We start from the raw sequence: 18,281 nt of genomic DNA on the forward strand, positions 1-18,281 counted from the left end.
TGTTGCAAAAATGTGTTCCACCATCACTAATGATGGCTTTAGGAATGTCAAAACGACAGAAAATATACTCCTTAATAAAAAAATACAACTGTCTTATGGTCATTGCTACGGCAAACCATGGCCTCTATCCATTTAGACACGTAGTCCACGGTAACTAGAATATAAATGAAACTGTGGGAAACAGGGAAGGGACCCATGAAATCAATGCCCCAAACGTCAAAAATTTCTACTATCATGATTGGATTTAATGGCATCATATTACGCTTCGTGATTCGCCCAAGTTGTAGGCAACGAATACACGTCTTGCAATGCACTTGGGCATCCTTAAAAAGGGTAGGCCAATAAAATCCATATTGAAGAAGTTTAGCGGTTGTTTTCATTCCACTAAAATGGCCACCACACTCTTTGTCGTGGCAGAACGATAGAACTTCATTATATTCCCACTAGGGAATACAACGTCGAATAATCTGATCCGCACAATACTTAAAAAGGTAGGGCTCATCCCAGTAGTAAAACTTAACTCTGGCCAAGAACTGCTTACGTTCATTCCTTGACCAATCATAAGGAATAACATCAGCCGCTAAATAATTTACAATGTCAGCATACCATGGTGCTGAAAAAATAGCATACAGATGGTCATCAGGAAAAGAGTCTGGTATGGACTCAGAATAACTATCATCGTCATTTGTAAGTCTAGATAAGTGGTCGGCAACTACGTTTTCTTTTGTCCTTTATTTCTAATGTGAACTCTTGCAGGAGAAGAATCTATCGGATTAATCTCTGTTTAGCATCCTTCTTTGCAAGATGGTACCTAAGGGCTGCATGGTCCGTGTAAACTAAAGTTTTAGAACCAACCAAATAAGGACGAAACTTATCTAAAGCATAAATGATAGCTAAGAATTCTTTTTCAGTAGTTATATAATTCCGTTGAGCATCGTTTAAGGTTTTACTAGCATAATAAATAATAGTGGACTTATTATCTAGTTTCATCCCCAAGAGACAGCACCAACCGTGATAATCACTAGCATCACATATGAGTTCGAAAGGTTTAGACCAATCGAGGTCTGTATAATTGGTGCAGAGGTTGCATGCTTTTAAAGTTTCAAAAGCCCGCTTACAGCTTAAAATTAAAATCAAAGATGGCATCCTTTAAAAGCATATTAGTTAAAGGCCTAGCTATTTTCGAGAAATCTTTAATAAAGCCTATAAAACCCGCATGGCCTAGAAAGGCTCTAATATCGCGGGACAGTCCGTGGTATAGGTAGAGTCGCTATCTTATCTAGTTTGGCCTTATCTACTTCGATGCCATCACTAGATACAATGTGACCTAGTACTATGCCCTTTTCACCATGAAATAACACTTTTCCCAATTTAAAACGAGGCTCTTTTCTTCACACCATGTCAAAACCTTAGACAGGTTTGACAAGCAATCTGTGAATGAGTCTCCATAGATAGAAAAATCATCTATGAAAACTTCCATAAAGCGTTCTACCATGTCACTAAATATATGAAGCATACACCGCTGGAAGGTACCAGGAGCATTACAAAGGCCAAAAGGCATTTGTTTATAGGCATACGTTCCAAAGGGACATGTGAAGGTAGTCTTTTCTTGGTCATCAATATCAATAATAATTTGAAAATAGCCGGAGTAGCCATCCATAAAACAATAAAAGCATGACCGACTAGACGCTCGAGCATCCGATCTATAAAAGGTAAAGGAAAGTGATCTTTTTCGTGTCATAGCATTTAAACGCCTCAGAATCAATATAGATTCTCCATTTCATAGGACCTTGTGTGAAAACATAGTCACCCTTAGCGTTACGTACCATGGTAACCCCCGATTTCTTAGGAACTACATGAATGGGACTTACCCATTTGCTATCAGAGATTGGGTATATGATACCCGCGATCGAAAGTAAACGTAAGACTTCTTCCCTAACCACCTCTTTTCATGGGGTTCAAGCGGCGCCGCCGAGGTTCGCGAGAAGTCTTCGTGTTATCCTCCAAATGGATACGATGAGTGCAAACATTAGGGTCAATTCCCTTAATGTCGTCTAGGGACCAACCAATCGCAGACCGATGTTCCCTAATCACCCTGATTAAACGTGTCTCTTCATCCTTAGATAACAGAGAAGATATAATTACTGGATGACTACCATCCGGATAAAGTTGAATATATTTTAACTCCGGGGGAAGAGGTTTAAGCACCGGGGTGGAAGGAATGTCAATAGATGTTTCATCAGGGTCCTCATCTTGCGTAATGAATACTTGCTTAGGTAGCAAGTCTTTATACTCAGTATATGGAGCAACCGAAGGGTCTACAATTGGTGTGGACTCAAGGATGGTGTTGACTTCCTCTAAGTAGGAGTCATTTACATAATCTGAAGTTCCAAAAGAAATAAATTTATACATATGGTTTTCGGGAAACGTGTTGTTAAAATAATCTTGAGCTAAGCTCTCGATCATGCTAACATCCCCATTTATAGACGATTCTGGTAACTGTTTCATCATTTTAAAAACATTTACCTCAATAGAAAGATGGCCAAAAGATAAGGACATCTTACCATCGCGGCAATTTATAAGCGCGTTGGCAGTTGCCAAGAAGGGACGCCCTAAGATGATCGGTACAGAGTCGTTAGCGACTTCTATATCGAGGATAACAAAATCTGCAAGATAGTAGAAATCCTGAACCTTAACAAGCACGTTTTCCACTACACCCTTAGGATACTTTATAGACCTGTCCGCTAACTGCAATGTCATTTTTGTAGGTTGCATTTCCTGTAGACCTATTTGTTTATACAAATAAAACGGGAGTAAGTTAACACTCGCCCCCAAGTCTAATAAAGCAGTCGTCATGTGGGAATCTCCTAAGGTGCATTTTACAGTAGGACGACCAGGGTCGTTGTACTTAACAATTCCATTATTTTTTGATAAAGTTGGGAACTGTTTAGTTAGAAAGGCGTCTTTAGGTATGTTGGTCTTACGCCTAGTAGTGCACAACTCCTTAAGAAACTTAGCGTGGTTAGGTAGCTTTTTAATAGCTTCGAAAAAATGAAGGTTTATCGTTAGATTTTTGAAAACGTTCCTAATCTCCTCAAAGTTTGTATCCCTGGTTAGCATGGCTAATTTTTGGGGAAACGGTGGTTTCTCTCTATATTTAGCGTATGGCTCAACTGGATGTCTAACCTTGGGTATCTGTTTCTTAGGTTGTGGTTTAATTGGTACCTCTACAGTGGTAGGCTCTTCAGTTTCAATTTCGATATCTAGTTCGATATCCGGTGTAGGGACTACTGGTGGGGTAACTATAGGCATAGTTACTTTGTTATCAACCACTTTACAAGAACGGAGAGTGGTGATGGCATTTAGCTCACCTATGGTTGTAGTTTCCGTACTAGTATTACCGTTTTACCAAAAGCGTGTTCTTTGTTTTAGGGTTTGGTATCGCTTGGCCTGGAAACACGCCTTTTGGTTGGGCTTTCTCTTGGGCTAACTGTTGTATGCCCTGATTTATGGATTGTAAGATTTGTTGGTTTGATTGAGTCATTGATTGGAAAAGTTGTTAGGTAACCTGTATAAAGGCGTTGATATGATCCGGTTGTGTAGGTGTAGTAGTCACTGTGGTGCGACCGAACTATCTCATCACCGTGATTATTTATGGGCGGGTTGTGATAGTTATTATTGTTAACCGAACGATACTACCTCTATTGGTATTATAACTATTATAATTACCCCGACCTTGGGCTTGACCTTTGTCGTGGTTGGCGCTTTGGTTGTTATAATTATTATAATTCCCCGACCTTGTCCTTGTCCTTGCCTAGGTGGAGCTTGGTTATAATTGTTTGCTTGCCTAACATTTTGGTTATTAAACCCTGAAGGTGTAACTTGTTGATTGTTTCGCCAACTGAAGTTGGGATTTTGTCTCCATAGGGCATTAGGAATAGGATAGCTATTAATGGAGCAAACATTATCTTGCTCTGATTGTTGTTGTTCATAGGCGAGAGGACAATAGGAGTCAGGGTGCTCAGGACTCAAAAAGAAATTACATGGGTTGGAGTTGACATTCATGATGGGGATAGGCTTTTGTTGAACAGAAATAGCCTCTACCTTTTTAGTTAGAGATTCGATTAAATTTTTAAGTTCTAGATCGGGTTTTATCTCAAACATACCGGCGGCCTTAACTGTTGAAGAAGAACTAGCGAATGGGGATATCATCACTACCCCCCAATTATTATTACGCTTAGTTTGATCTTCTAAAAATTTGTAAGCCTCTGAGGCTCCTTTACTTAGGAAACTACCCCCATTCATTATGTCAAAGACTTCTTTATGGTGGTGTAGAAGTCCTTCTTTATGGTGGCATGAACTAACGTGTCTTTCGCTAGGTTATGATGTGGACACTCTATAAGGAGATCGGTGAAACGATTCCAAGCCTCTGAAAATGATTCATAAGGATTTTGTCGAAAGAAATGAATCTTGGAAAGCATCTCATCCGTCTTTAGGGGTGGGTAAAAATGTTCCATAAATAGCTGAACAAGTTTAGCCCATGAATCCACAGAATTAGGCGCTTGGGCAGTTAACCAAGACGCCGCCTTATCGGCTAAGGTGAAGGGAAATACCCTTAGTTTAATTTGTTCCTCACCAACCGTAGGATGGTGGAATGTTGTAAGGACTTGTTCAATCCTACGCATGTGCTGATAAGGTTTTTCATGGTCTAAACCATGAAAAACGGATAACAAATTAAATATGTTTGGGGGGATTCGAAAATCCCCCACTGGGTCTGCTAGAACGATGCAAGATTTAGGGCTATCGCTCAAGGCTTTGTAAAAGTCGGAGAGAGGAGTCTCTCTTTCTTCAGCCATTATGTCAGGTGTGGTGTGTGGAATAGTAGCTAGAGGTGTAGTGATTGGTATACTAGATAGACGTGTTTGTTGACGTTGACGGTTAATTACGTTCAGTGTTTTTCTCCGACCAGACCTCAATCTCATGCAAGGGTAAGTCTAAACACGACAACACTCCAAACAATCTTGATATAGTAGTATAAACCTCTAACTGGAGATGCGAGGTGTGGAAGAAAAGAGTACTTGAATGCCTCCTTGCTTCGCTTACGAATAGCGTCTTGTTTACGCGTGCTCAGTGTGTATAACAAGTTAGAACACTGAAAACTTGAAGAAATGGAAAGTTTGAAACAAACCTGAGGAAATCGGGCAATTTCAGCAGAGGGCGCAGGTGCGCTCAGGACAACTTGGAGTTCCAGGTCTTTGGGGCGCTCCATACAAAAATGAATTTCCAGGCGTTTGAGCGCATGTAGCGCTCTATTTGGGCGCAGGTGTGCTTTGTGTATTTTCGCGAGAAAAATTTAAGTGCTGAAACGGACAACCACAGTATGAATCAAACAAAGGTGGGTGGGTTTAATGGGACTTAAAAATGACTAATTATACTATGAAACCAATGCTAAAGAGAACTAAGATGGCAGCGGCGCCATTTGATATAATGTAAAAATTAAATAGTTTTACTAATGAATAAAGCGATGAAACTCTAAACGAAAGTAAAACTAAACTTCTTTTTACTAGATTTATCAAAGATATTTTTCTCTCAGTCCTATTAAGATATAAGGGAGTAAATGATTCGTTCCACTCCTAGTTCTTTAGCATGCGATGGTTTCGTGTCAACTAATTAGTCCAAAGTCTAATAAGAGATTTATGAGGGGAATTCTATACTACGAGGTGAATTCAATTAACAAGTTACGAATAACGAAATGATAGAATGCTAAGGGTTGAATCTAGATAAAGAATTAAAGGGAATTGAATCCACCTTAACTCGACTTAATCAACTAACAAAGACTCGTCGTGATCCAAATTGAATGCTTCGCATATCAAATTAGTAATTCTAATCCCTAATTATACATGGCATCTCTACCAATCAATAACTAGCATGTGAGGTTGTCCACCCATTCTCATGGCGAATCAACGACCTTCTAGAGTGGAATAAACTCTCACGACGATTTCTAAGTTAACAAGGATCAAGCTTCATCAAGGCTTCTTCAACCCCGTCTAATGGAGGTTTAGCCTTGAGTCATACTACTATCATTTCCCATTGAATTAAAACTAGACATCATATAAAACTTCTATCTTATGTAATTTTACTAAACAATAATTGAAATCTCAAGTAATAAATAGGAAATGAATAACAAGTGATAAAGGAATTTAGATCTAAACAATTGTAAATGATAAAAATCAAAATGGACAAGAATCTACTATTTTATTTATCTAATCCAGCAATAACAATATTTTCAAGGTTTAATCTAAACAAGCAATGAAAATAAAACTATACTTAATTAAAAACAATTAAAACTAGATCTAGAATTATCTATATTTTAGGTCTAATTAGCTACCATTAACAAAGAGCTAAACTTTTGTTTTTATATGCTTCAGATCCAAAAATCGTGTATGGGCTTGGAGCCATGTTTTGGGCTGGAAAATCGGGCCCAAAACCCAATTCCTTCAGTCCGGAAAGGGCTCTTCAGCTGGAATTGACTTCAACAGACTTTTTGTTCACTTCTCCTCTTCTGATTTGGCCAAGGCTTGGACCATTGCAAAGCTCTTTCCGAGCCGGTCGTTTTGGCATAAGGTAGGCCCAATTCCGAGATCTGAGTCCAAAGATATGGTCTTCGGAAGTTCTGTCGACTTGTGCACTATTTCTGCCCGTGTTGACTTTTCAGCTTTTGATCGGGCTTTACAAATGCTTTGTCTCCTTGAATCTTGGCCTTTATCACTGAACTTCTTAGCAACCAATCCTTGCTCATTTATCTCGCCAAAGTAGCACATTTCTGCACATAATTGACTTTACTGCCTGAAATACATAAAAACGCGTAATCAATGTTAACTCTTATTTATTACTCACATAATTGGTCTAAAAGTATGATTGTTAAGGGGTTAAAACTACAGTTTTGGGCTCTTATCACTCAGGATACCAAATAAAGCTAACGAAAGCGAGTTACATAGTCCTAAAGCCATATTAGTAGCACTGCTTAGGTGTTCTAGATGGAGCCTGAACACAGGCATTACATTTGTGTTTCCAAAGATGTCTCCATTGTCTTCTAACTTACTTACTTTAGCATGAAAGTCAACATGACATAGCATGTAAGTTAGCATCATTTTCCATTCCAACACACAAAGAAGAGAAAATAAGACCATGGTCAATAGGCTTAAACCATGACATCATAGGAATAGGCCGACTCCTTCTATACCATCCACGTAATTGGGCACTTTTGGTAGCGATCATGACACAATAGTTATATTGCTTTTGCAATCCTTTTACCAAATTTGTCTAGGCAATCCTACTTTCAAATGAACTTTTTGGGTTTTGAGAGAGACCCAAGTGGAGGTTCTACTAAGGTTCTACTTATTGAGGAGGGGTTGCTCAAAAAGTTCAATGACTACCGTAAAAGCTTTATTCTATCTTTATACACGTCAATCAAGTAATATCAATGAATATTGAATAAATCTAGGATATGAGTTTGTGAAAAGTTGTCTCACCATTTGGAGCATCACCTATATTCCTTTTGTAATCACCATCAAACATAACTAGGAAAATATAAGTTTTCTTTATATTAGCTTGTTCTCAATCCCATGGGAAATTCACCCATCAAACCTGAAATCCAAAATAGTACAGTATTAGCCAAGTTTCGGCACTAAAAATCATAGACAAACTAACTAACCTAACCAATAAATTTAGAATCCAGTGTGCACAATTATAATCCAAATGTTTGGATCACTAAACACACATAAACAGAGTAAAAATAAATCACTTAAAATAGATGAGCAAGTAGTAGGCTTAGGGGTTCTGAAAATGTTTGAACTGTCCTCTAATCAGCAAGCTAAAAATCCTAAACCCAAAAAATAATATAATACTGGAGTAAATCGTAATTCATAATGTGTTACTTTAGCTTTCTTCGGTATCTAGATGATTGTCTTCATATTTATTAAAAATTGGTAATTGAAATCACAACAAATGGATAAATTATACTATTTGTTCTCCAAAGAGGTTACAAAATGTCAAGAACTGTGGTTAACATCCTCATCTTCAGATGGGTCATATTGACTATCATATTCCTCTTCACTTTCAGCATTCTCGTTCTTTTCGATTGTGAGACGCTCTTTTAGAACTTTATTTTCTTCAATCAGCTGCTGATAACTTGCCTGCATAGCTTGATGTTCTTCAAGTAGTTTGTCAAATGCTAATTTATTCATTTGGTAGCTTTTATGAGTGCTTTTTTTGTCCTTATAGTTGAAGTCTTCTATTTCGCAGCCGTGGGTTTCTTGTAAAAAAGCAATTGCTTTCTTTGCAGCATCCTGTTCCGATGTTTTTTTATCATGTGAACGTATTCCTAAAAATATCTTCTGCTTTTTTATTCTGGCGATTTCAACTTCTACCCATGCCTCATATAAATTTTCGTGTAGGGTGTATCCATAGGAACTGTTGTGCATGTTGAAATGCTTGAGCATGTGGTGGAGTAAGGTTTTGAAAGAAATGATGTAAATTGACATACCCAATTCCATGACCTACATATTAGTCAAAATCGTTAGTTGTGCTATGGAAATGAAAAATACTACCAATGGGTAACAACGCAAGATAAACAATATGCATGTTCATAACCATAGGAGAATGAATTAAAGGTGTTGGCGTATAATTGAAGAAGACAGAGGAAAAGGTTCATGTCCACACTGTTTTGAAGAAGTACAGTGGTATATGCTAAAGCACAGAGCACAACAATTTTTTTTTTGTACCATTTGACCGCTGCTAAAACCTTGCATGGAATGCAGAACATGGTACAATCGATACTTGTGTGCGAAACAGTGACTTTCTTTGCACCACTTTGAGCATAGACAACCCAGTACAATTACAGCCAGCCTGTAGGATAGCTTGGCTATTGTAGGGTTCTAATATGAATTTTATATTGCAATACCATTATGGTTTGAAAGCATAAACTGATGTGTGGAATTATAAAATGATGCCTGGGTGATGAACTTAAATGCATTGAAGATAGTATGATGTAAAAAAATGAAAAAAGAACTAAAGAACTAAAAAGAAAGAACATAGCCAAACAAAAAATAGTACGCAGAAAGAAAGTTACAGGCGCATAGATAGGTTCAAGGAACGCAAGCATAATCAATTTCTTGTCAATGAAACTAAAGCAGTATGCAGATGATAGGGATGTACCAAATCAAAGATTTGGTTTAAAACTTTGTGGGATTTAGAAACGAAATAATAGGAAAATTGAATAGGCCAAAAAAAGAAACAAACAGAATGGATGGGGGATGAATTTTAGCATAGAAATGAAGACAAAAATACAGTAGATTGTATCCCACACTAAAAAAGAGAATCACAAAGCACCAACCACGAATTCACAAGCTTAAAATTAAGTGCCATACCTGACTTGCCATTTTGCGAGAGAGGGAGATAGTAATAATTGTAAAACACACCACTGAAGCCAAAAAACTCCGGTTGTTAGGTTGTTGTTTCTTTTTTTTTTTAATTGGAAACATGTATATAAATTGCCAAAATATACACAATAAACCAATTTAGTTTTTCTATTACAAAACCATAAGTTTTATTTTGACAGCAACAATAATAAGGGAAGGGAAATAAAGGAAAAAGTCAGAGTTTAGCAAAGAGAGAGAAGAGTGAATAAACCATGACGCGCCTCTTAAAAAAACTTGATGTCATCCTAAAGTTTAGGGGGGGTAGTAACCAAAATGGTGCCAAACACTCAGTTATCTGGGGGATGTCTACACCAAGTAGCTTTGTTCAAAGTGTTAAGGAGAAAGGTTGCCGACTCGCGGGTTTTATACTGGTAGAGTTGAGAGAACAAATCGGGAACGTTACTTAATTCTTTACTTTGTAACCGACTACTTTTATGCTTATGTATTTATTGGGTAGAAAATTTGGACAAAGAGGAAGGCCTGAAAAATGGAGTTATTATTAGTATTTTTTAGAGAATGGAATTAATGTAGTGTATTATTATGTTGATTGCGATTGTTATTAATTAACGGTTCGGAAAGGGTGTTTAAGGGAGAGGAAGAGAGGGCAACACGTTAAGCCCACGTCGAAGCCCATAAGGAGAAATTTTGGGGTTTTTTTTTTTGATAATGGTCAATACAAAATAATGGAAATCAACATACATTAACACATGTAACGGTGAATAAATATATTTCGATTAAACCTTTATTAAGCTCTTTGTAAGCTGTTAAATTTCAAAGGTCAGTTAATCAATGTTCTCCATGCATTGTGAATTGTTAGGAAAACCACACAAACATTCTGGTTTTGTCGAGACATCATTTCCATTGTTATTTCTAATCTTGACAATGAGCTTTAGATGTGCTTTGTTATTGTAGTCGTACATTGTTAAGGCTGCATGGCAACCCGAGGAGCCCCTGGGAGGTGTTGCTTCGCGCTTAGCAAGAAATTTTTCGCTGGAGTCACCGGGTACTTTGCAAAGATTATCCATTCTAAAAACACAGCATTATATGTCAGTTAGAGGAAAGAATGCATTATTTAACTAAATATATTTGTTGTAAATAAATAACAAACCTTTGAGTGGAATTAGTTGATTGTGAATAACATTGTACAAACGATTACTTAGTCTTTATAAAGGAGGTGCTTGGTAATGTGATCGTTTAATGCTAAAAATACCAAGCTTATGTATATGTATAGTTTCTATATATGCATAATAAAATTATTTGCTGACCCCATTTGTATCAATTACCAAGTTTATCAATGTAAAGAAAAGTAATGTATATAGTAAGTTTCCTAGATTTGAAGTATTTGTTAGGTAAGTATTTTTTTCTTTAGATTATTTCTTTACGGGAGTGAATGTTGTATGTCCATATTTGCCGTTGGTAATTCTACCAGCCATAGGGAAAAGAAATAAAATGTATATGGTAAGTTATTATGCTCAAATATATAATGGACTACTTGTACACGAAGCAGATCCTAATATCTCTATTAGTGGATTTTGTTACCTTACTTTGTATTATATGACCAAATGAATACATGCTATTTGGATTTTGTTACCTTATTTTTTAGTATATGACCAGGCTGACCAAATCAAATTACTTCTTGAAAGGGGTAAAAAAAATATGAGTGGAAACGGTATGTTTTAAACCATGCATCAGGCGCATAGCATAGAAGCAGCAAAACAATGAACTGCATAGACTTCCTTTCAAAGTGAATCACATGAATATGATGCAACCTAATTGATAATGATAAAATGAGTAGTCTACCTACGAAATGAGTGATGAATTCAAAACGTAAGTAAACTAAAACTAAAGTTTTACGAGTCTATTTTCAAAGCTTCTACTCTCGATGCGAATTGCACTAAGTGGAGTAGGAAGTTCGTTCCACTCCTAGTTCCCTAGCATGGATTGTTTTCTAAGTCTAAGAAATCTCTCTTAAGTCAATGAGAGCTTTTACTTAAATGTTATGCTAACAAAGGCGCGTTATTTTAAATAACTAGATATAATAAATAACAAGATAAAATATAACTAAAGATAATCTACGAAGCTACACGAAATACGATTGTTTGACTCTAGATAAAGAAATAGAGGGAATTAAATCCACCTCGACTCCAACTTAATAACCTAGTATAGATTGTCGTATCTCGATTCTTACGTTTTAACGGCAAGAATTTCGAGTCTAATCCCTAGTGTTCATGGCATTCCTACGGATACTAACTAGCATGTGAGGTCGTCCACCCATTCTCATGGCTTAAACACGACCTTCTAGAGTGGAATAGATTCTACTACCAAATTCTATACTAACCACTAAGTTTTCATCAAGGCTTCATCAACCCCTCTAATGGAGGTTTAGCCTTGAGTCATCAACCCAACATTTCCCATTGAATCTAAACTAAACATAATGTAAGAAATTGAGATTTACTTAGTTAACAATAATGAATCTAATTTAATGGTGGAATGGAATAATAACAAGAATTTAATTTAGATCTAGAATGGAAATGACAAAATTCGAAATGGACAACTAACTATTTTATTTATCTAATCAATCAAGAACAATGATTCAAAGATTTAATCTAAAACAAGAATTGAAATAGAACTAAAACTTAATTTCTTAATAAAACTAGATCTAGAATTCTATATATTAATTTAGGTCTAACTAGCTACCATTAACAAAGAGTGAAGCTTTTGTTTTTATACATCCAGATCCAAAAATCGTGTATGGGCTTGGAGCCATGTTTTGGGCCAGAGAATCAGGCCCAAAACCCAATTCTTTCAGTCCCAAAAAGGCCTCTTCAGCTGCAGTTGGCTTCCACAGACTTTTCGTCCACTTCTGCTCCTCTGATTGGGTCAAGGCTTGGACCATTGGAAAGATCTTTCCGAGCCGGTCGTTTTGACATAAGGTAGGCCCAATTCCGAGGTCTGAGTCCAAAGATATGGCATTCGGAAGTTCTGCTGACTGTTGCTCCTTTATCTCGCTAAAGTGGCACAGTTCTGCACATAATGGACTTTGAAGCCTGAAATGCATAAAAACACATAATCAGTATTAACTCTTACTTATTATTCACATAATTGGTCTAACAGTATGATTATTAAGGGGTTAAAACTACAGTTTTGGGCTCTTATCACTAATTGAATGTCATGTTTTGCTGCTCGTCGTGCATGTTGTATTTAGCAAATCTTAGGTTGAATTGGTATGGAAGCATAGGAGTAGAATTGGTTGCTTCTGCTGCCACCTATATTGAACCTACCGATACTGGCCTGCACCACTTGAGAATTAGGAGCCTGGTTAGAAAGTAATGGAAAAAAGAAAGGTACAAATGAAAAAAGGGGGGAAAAAAACAACAATAGTACGACATATTCTGTGTGTGGAAGTTAAAGAAATCATTCAACATGAGGAAGTCATCTTCTTCATATTTTTTAGAAATCATGACCTAACACTCTGTTGTAAAAGGCAAAATAAAAATAATTCTCCAATCGTGCCATATTTTATTTGCATTTAACATTTCCTCCCTAATAGAACTAACACCCTAATCTAAGTGCTTAGCAAATAAGATGAAAAATAGAAGGATGGCAAATAAATGCGTGCCGCTTGATACCCATAATACTAAGATCATGTTCAAAAGTTGATCTGACTCACCTGTTCATGAGTGATGAATGTGCCACAATATAGTCATCTATTATAAACTTTTTTTTTAATAAAGTAGTAGTGCCATTATTAAGTTGTTATTAATGCCTTAGTGCTCTAATAAACCCACGTAATACATCACAATGACTTAGCATCCAAGATGTACAGTACAATCTAGAGGAGGGTATAGTGATGTATATCTAATAATAGGCAATGTAAGAAAGGCATAGACGTAAGACGGCTTACCTTTAACGATGCTACAAAAGCACTTCAGGGTATACAATGTTGGTGGTGCAATTGGATGAATCAGGTGGTAGTAGGACAATAATTATTTTTGAAGACGTGCACCTAGATAACGCAACATAGAGCTGGCCATGACTGAATGCTGGGGTCTCTAAGTTGATGCCGACATACTTGACTGACTGTCCTTGAGACTTGTTGACTGTCATTGCAAAGGCCAGTCTAACGGGAAATTGTCGTCTCGACATTTGAAACGACATTTCAGTTGTTGAAGGCGTTAGGGATATCCTCGGAATAAATACAGTATTTCCAGCCTTAGCTCCAGTTATGATCATTGCTTCCAGTACTCTACTTTCGCAGCGTAATACAATCAGACGGGTTCCATTGCAAAGCCCATCTCTTGGGGCAATATTCCTAAGCAACATTATAGGGCATCCTGTTTTCAGTTGGAGATTAAACGGCGGCAAGCTTGAGGGATCTAGGGAATTTAAAAACTCACTAGGGTATGTGGATCCGTTGTTTTGAGGGCTTGTAACATCATCGACAACTTTATCTGTAGCTAAGTAAGAAATCTCTTGCCCGGGGAACAAATTCAGGGCAGCTCGGTTAACGACGCTGACATCGTCATTTCGAGCAGCTAGGATGGTTCTTTCAGTCAAGTAAATTGGTGTTGCCGTCCCACTCACATTCAAATCTGGATAAACTGATGAAATAAGATCCCCTATGTTAGCACAGTTTCATATCCCTCTTGGCAACTCAACAGTATCTAAAGGATTCGTGCCAACCTAAAAAAAATTTAGAGAAAATTGAGTCAATAACCTGCTTTTTTAATATTTAATTTTTATGATGTTTTTTATTTGTAAAGTACCTTGATTAAGTAATCTGCAAAGCTGGCATTATTAGGCTCTGACATCTCCAACCTCATGTTATGTACCAAGTGCAAGACTTGTACGTGTGTCCATAGCTGGGATCTTCTCACTGATGCTCTAACGAATTGCTCTCTGCTGCCTTTTGGTACAATAGGCAACGTTTGCCTGAAATCTCCGCCTAGAACCATAGTAATTCCTCCGAAAGGCTTTGAATTTTCTCGGATATCCCTTAGTGTTCTTTCAACGGCTTCGACGCAGTGTCTGTGCTGCATGGGGACTTCATCCCAAATAATTAAGCTAACTTCCTTGAAAAGATCAGCATGTATGGAGTTTTTTGAAAACCCGCAGAAGGTATTGTCCATAATATCCAGTGGGAGGCAAAAAGTAGAGTGTGCGGTCCTGCCACCAGACAGCAACAGGGATGCTATTCCCGACGATGCAACATTGATGACAATATGGCCTTGATTACGGCAAGTAGCAGCAATTGTGTTGTAGATGAACATTTTTCCTGTCCCCGCTACACCATTTAGGAAGAAGGTCTTTCCCATATTGTTTTGCACTGAAACTGTTATCTCGGTGTGGGCATGAAGTTGTTCAGCATTCAGGCGTTCCACATTTGCATTTGCCTCTTGTTCAAGACCTTCGTACTGCAATTCCCTCTGCTCCCAAATAATTCTGTTCCCACCTAGCTGGTCCCAATCTTTTTTTGGTTTTGGCACGTCTGGGAAATTAGATAAAGTCTTACTTGTTAATTAGGAACAAACCATAATCAGCTATTTCCTCTTTAGTCGGACTCTGGTTGTTGAACTTGGTGCGTATCATGTGAGCCAGATCGTCACAAATATGCACAGAAAATTCATTCCATAGTGTTGCAGGACTGGTTGGGGAACATTCCAAAAGGATTACGCTGAACAATATGCGCAGTTGGTAGCCGGTCTTCATCACCGACGCCTTTTGTAGACATTCTCTCCACTCGTCGTCGGATTCGAGAAGGCCACGTTCAACACATGCTACTTTGAACGTGTCATGCTCAAAGCCGTCAATTGTATGAAGATCTTCAAATGATGTTGGTCCTCTAACAGCAGTCAGAAGCAAGCGAAGGTAGAAGCATTCTCCGGCATTTGGATTTGCAAAGTACATTCTCCCAATAGCATAACCGTGGTCCCTTAGTTTCCAAATCTTTTTATCTCTTTTCCAGACATAATACTATGGGAACTCCTGGTAAGTATAGCTACGGGCACCCGGATCTTCGGCACAACATTTGAAGAAAGCCCTTAGAGTTGATCTCTGATTTCTTGCTCTTGCGAGAACTGTAGCCCTTGACTCCTTCGCATTGTAAACAACTCAATGCATCCCTTCCAAATGAGCTGCCAGCCTTTCAACGTGTGGTAACTCTTCGTGCAAAGGGAACTCGAGAAGACACCATGCAGCTTTGGGTGGGCCGACATACCGTGCATCAATGTACTATTTGATCTCATCATCAGTACCAACAATAACCATAGTTACCCTATCATGCCCTTTGTAAATGTATTTGTGAATGTATTTAACTGCACAAACCGATGAACAAACTTTAACATTTATATGGCAGTTGAACATCTCTGATAAGTGGGGGTTGTAGGGGACGACATCTCGGTTATCAACTTTTGCGTATTAGTTCGTGATTATCCCAAGATTAAGCCATCGGTAAACTGGATATCCAACTTGATCCATTATAGTTTCATCTGTAAAAGCGCGCTGGTAATGTTTTGTACATCGACCATTCTCCATGCAGGGGGCCTTTGGGTTTTTAGGTCCACATGGCCCGTGTACCATACACCTCTTCACTGTCTCGAAAAGATTAGGTTCCGAGATATAGTTTGGGAACTCCGCAAAAACAATCTTACTGACTTGATTGGCGTTATGGATCTTATCGGGTTGCTTGAGGAAGATGAGTGCGTGCATGTGTGGTAGTCCTCGTTTTTGAAACTCGATAGTGTAGACGGATGCAGCTTGTTCGCCAAACACACTGCTATTTTTTATCTCTTCCATTATTGCTTTCCTTTTCATTTTGAATACACGGGCAACCACCTCAGGTCTGTCAGACGTAGTTTGGTGTGGCTTGAGAGCTTTTATGATTTCCGGCCAATTCGGATTTGTTGTTGCTGTTAGGAATACATCTGGGTGTTTGTTGTATTGTGTAATGGCCATTGAATCTTGGTAGATCTCATACATATGTCTCGGGCTACCCGTGTGAGACGATGGGAGAATGTAACGCTGGCCAACTTGATCAAGAGGCAGGTCGTCTGCTGCAATGTCAGTCAAACCGTTGTACACTTCTGCACGAATGTTGTCTTGATTCAGGCGAATATAGCGCAGGCGATTCTGTTCAGTTGCAGCCCAAGTATCAACTATCCATTGTTGGTAAAGGGAGCCTCCCCTGAGTATGGAAGAGTATTCAGTTGGACGGTCAAATAAACGGTATGAATAATATTGTGCTTGCGTTAGTCTGGCTTCACTTGGGCAATTGATCTTAACATCCCATTGTCACAAATTCGGTGCCCAACCAAGGTCTCCTCTAGGGAAAAGAAGTACATAATGAAGAGGTGTATAAGTAGGATGACATTCACTTATCCTCTCTAGTCCACCTTCTTTGTAGTGAATAACAATGTCTCGTAACATATCATACTTTGTCTCATCACCGGATAATACCACAGCGATTTCAGAAGTGGTCGAGAGATTATATCGGCGGCGATCCGTTCTTGGAGTGTATTGTATGAAGGCTGGTATATTGTTGTTCGCCGATGCACTTGAACTTAAGACCTCATTTGCATTTTTGAAAAACTTTGACCACGCGTTTGCTTGTACCAAAACACCTTGTACAATACTTAGCACCTCCCTGAGTAAATGCTTATTGCGTTGTTGTCGATAATCCAAAGCCGCGCCAGCATCATAAATGTATAACTGGGTGTATTTTGGGTCGACATGTTCATCAGGTAAAAGTGATCCAATCTTATGGCAGAGCTCTCCATGTATAGTGAACGACTTTGGTCCATGTCCTTTCAAGATTCGGTCGTTAGCTTTAACACCAAGGCTGGTGAATGCATTGCAAGCATTATATCCCCGAATGTTCTTCTGAAAATCCCGTGCAAGCCAATCGTTACCTTCGAAGATTGATTCAAGCGGAGGGGGCAGTGGATCAAGTGAGGGCAGTTTTATTTTTCCTTGGAGACAACATGATCCGAATAAAGGTCTTTTTTTAGTTGAACTGGAGAGTTGCTCTGTGCTCCAATGTAAAACAAAGCAAGACTGACATTGAACATCTAGTTCCCCAAGGTAATGACGCTCGACCGGGATAAAAGGCATTGTTTCGGTTGGATTTTCAAGTTTGTCAATGTCATAGTATTCTTCGTCAGAATATTCGGATGCTTCTTCAGCAATTTCCTCGGGCCTAATATCTCCCTGAGCAGGAACATCCGGCTCAATACTGTTTGGAGGCAAATTGTTTGTGGAGCTAATTTCAGTGGGGAAAAAACAATTAGTATTCAATTAGTTTAGTAATTTATAATTGTTCAGTACGAAAATATTTAAGTTTGGACATAGTACTTACATGTTGCTCCTCAAGGAAGATGACCCAAGATGAAAACCGGGGCTGAAGTTACGTGTTGTTAATGGAAAGTGCTCATGCTGAGTTGCGCCAGAAGAACATCTAGCATATGACGGTCCAGCAAGTTTTGAGTTGATGTACGGCTGGGGTGAAAGAGTGTCAGCAATTACAATATTCTTTCCTTTATCTGCTCGTTGGGTGCTTGTAGTGAAACTTGTTGCATCGATAGAATGTACTGCTGTTTCCACTGTAAGGTCGTGAGTTAGGGAAGGAGGATATATGCGATCCTTTTGGGTGGCTGAAACTCTTAGGGCTTCCTCCCGCTGTCGACGTGCACGTTGAGCTATTGAACGCCGAGAAGGTCCTAACTGAAGGAGCGAACGCATGTTCCGTGTGGACATAGAATACGCTGCTTGCCTGACAGTTGACTGGCTATTTGATTCACTGCGGAC

At 38.5% G+C, this 18,281-nt stretch overlaps 1 protein-coding gene across 1 annotated transcript; it reads right to left on the minus strand.

Annotated features, from left to right (window-relative positions):
• Positions 1 to 15,896: 15,896 nt before the first annotated feature.
• Positions 15,897 to 18,215, minus strand: LOC147503467 (uncharacterized). The gene is made up of 3 exons (XM_086604853.1): positions 17,833 to 18,215; positions 16,774 to 17,736; positions 15,897 to 16,662 (listed from the first exon to the last, which is right to left on the minus strand). The coding sequence occupies exons 1-3, from the start codon at positions 18,213 to 18,215 to the stop codon at positions 15,897 to 15,899; spliced, it is 2,112 nt and encodes a 703-aa protein (XP_086460979.1).
• Positions 18,216 to 18,281: the final 66 nt, after the last annotated feature.

The sequence above is a fragment of the Coptis chinensis genome, chromosome 4 (assembly GCF_015680905.1).
Source record: "Coptis chinensis isolate HL-2020 chromosome 4, ASM1568090v1, whole genome shotgun sequence".
In the NCBI taxonomy this organism is placed as follows: domain Eukaryota; kingdom Viridiplantae; phylum Streptophyta; class Magnoliopsida; order Ranunculales; family Ranunculaceae; genus Coptis; species Coptis chinensis.

What these genes read in the sequence shown, in the direction of transcription:
- LOC147503467 (XM_086604853.1), bottom strand. Translation starts at nt 18,215, where the DNA reads ATGCGTTCGCTCCTTCAGTTAGGACCTTCTCGGCGTTCAATAGCTCAA. An exon ending in TCTTCCTTGAGGAGCAACAT is followed by an intron (nt 17,737 to 17,832) that starts GTAAGTACTATG and finishes CACTGAAATTAG; the next exon opens with CTCCACAAACAATTTGCCTC. An exon ending in CTTGGTTGGGCACCGAATTT is followed by an intron (nt 16,663 to 16,773) that starts GTGACAATGGGA and finishes TTCCATACTCAG; the next exon opens with GGGAGGCTCCCTTTACCAAC.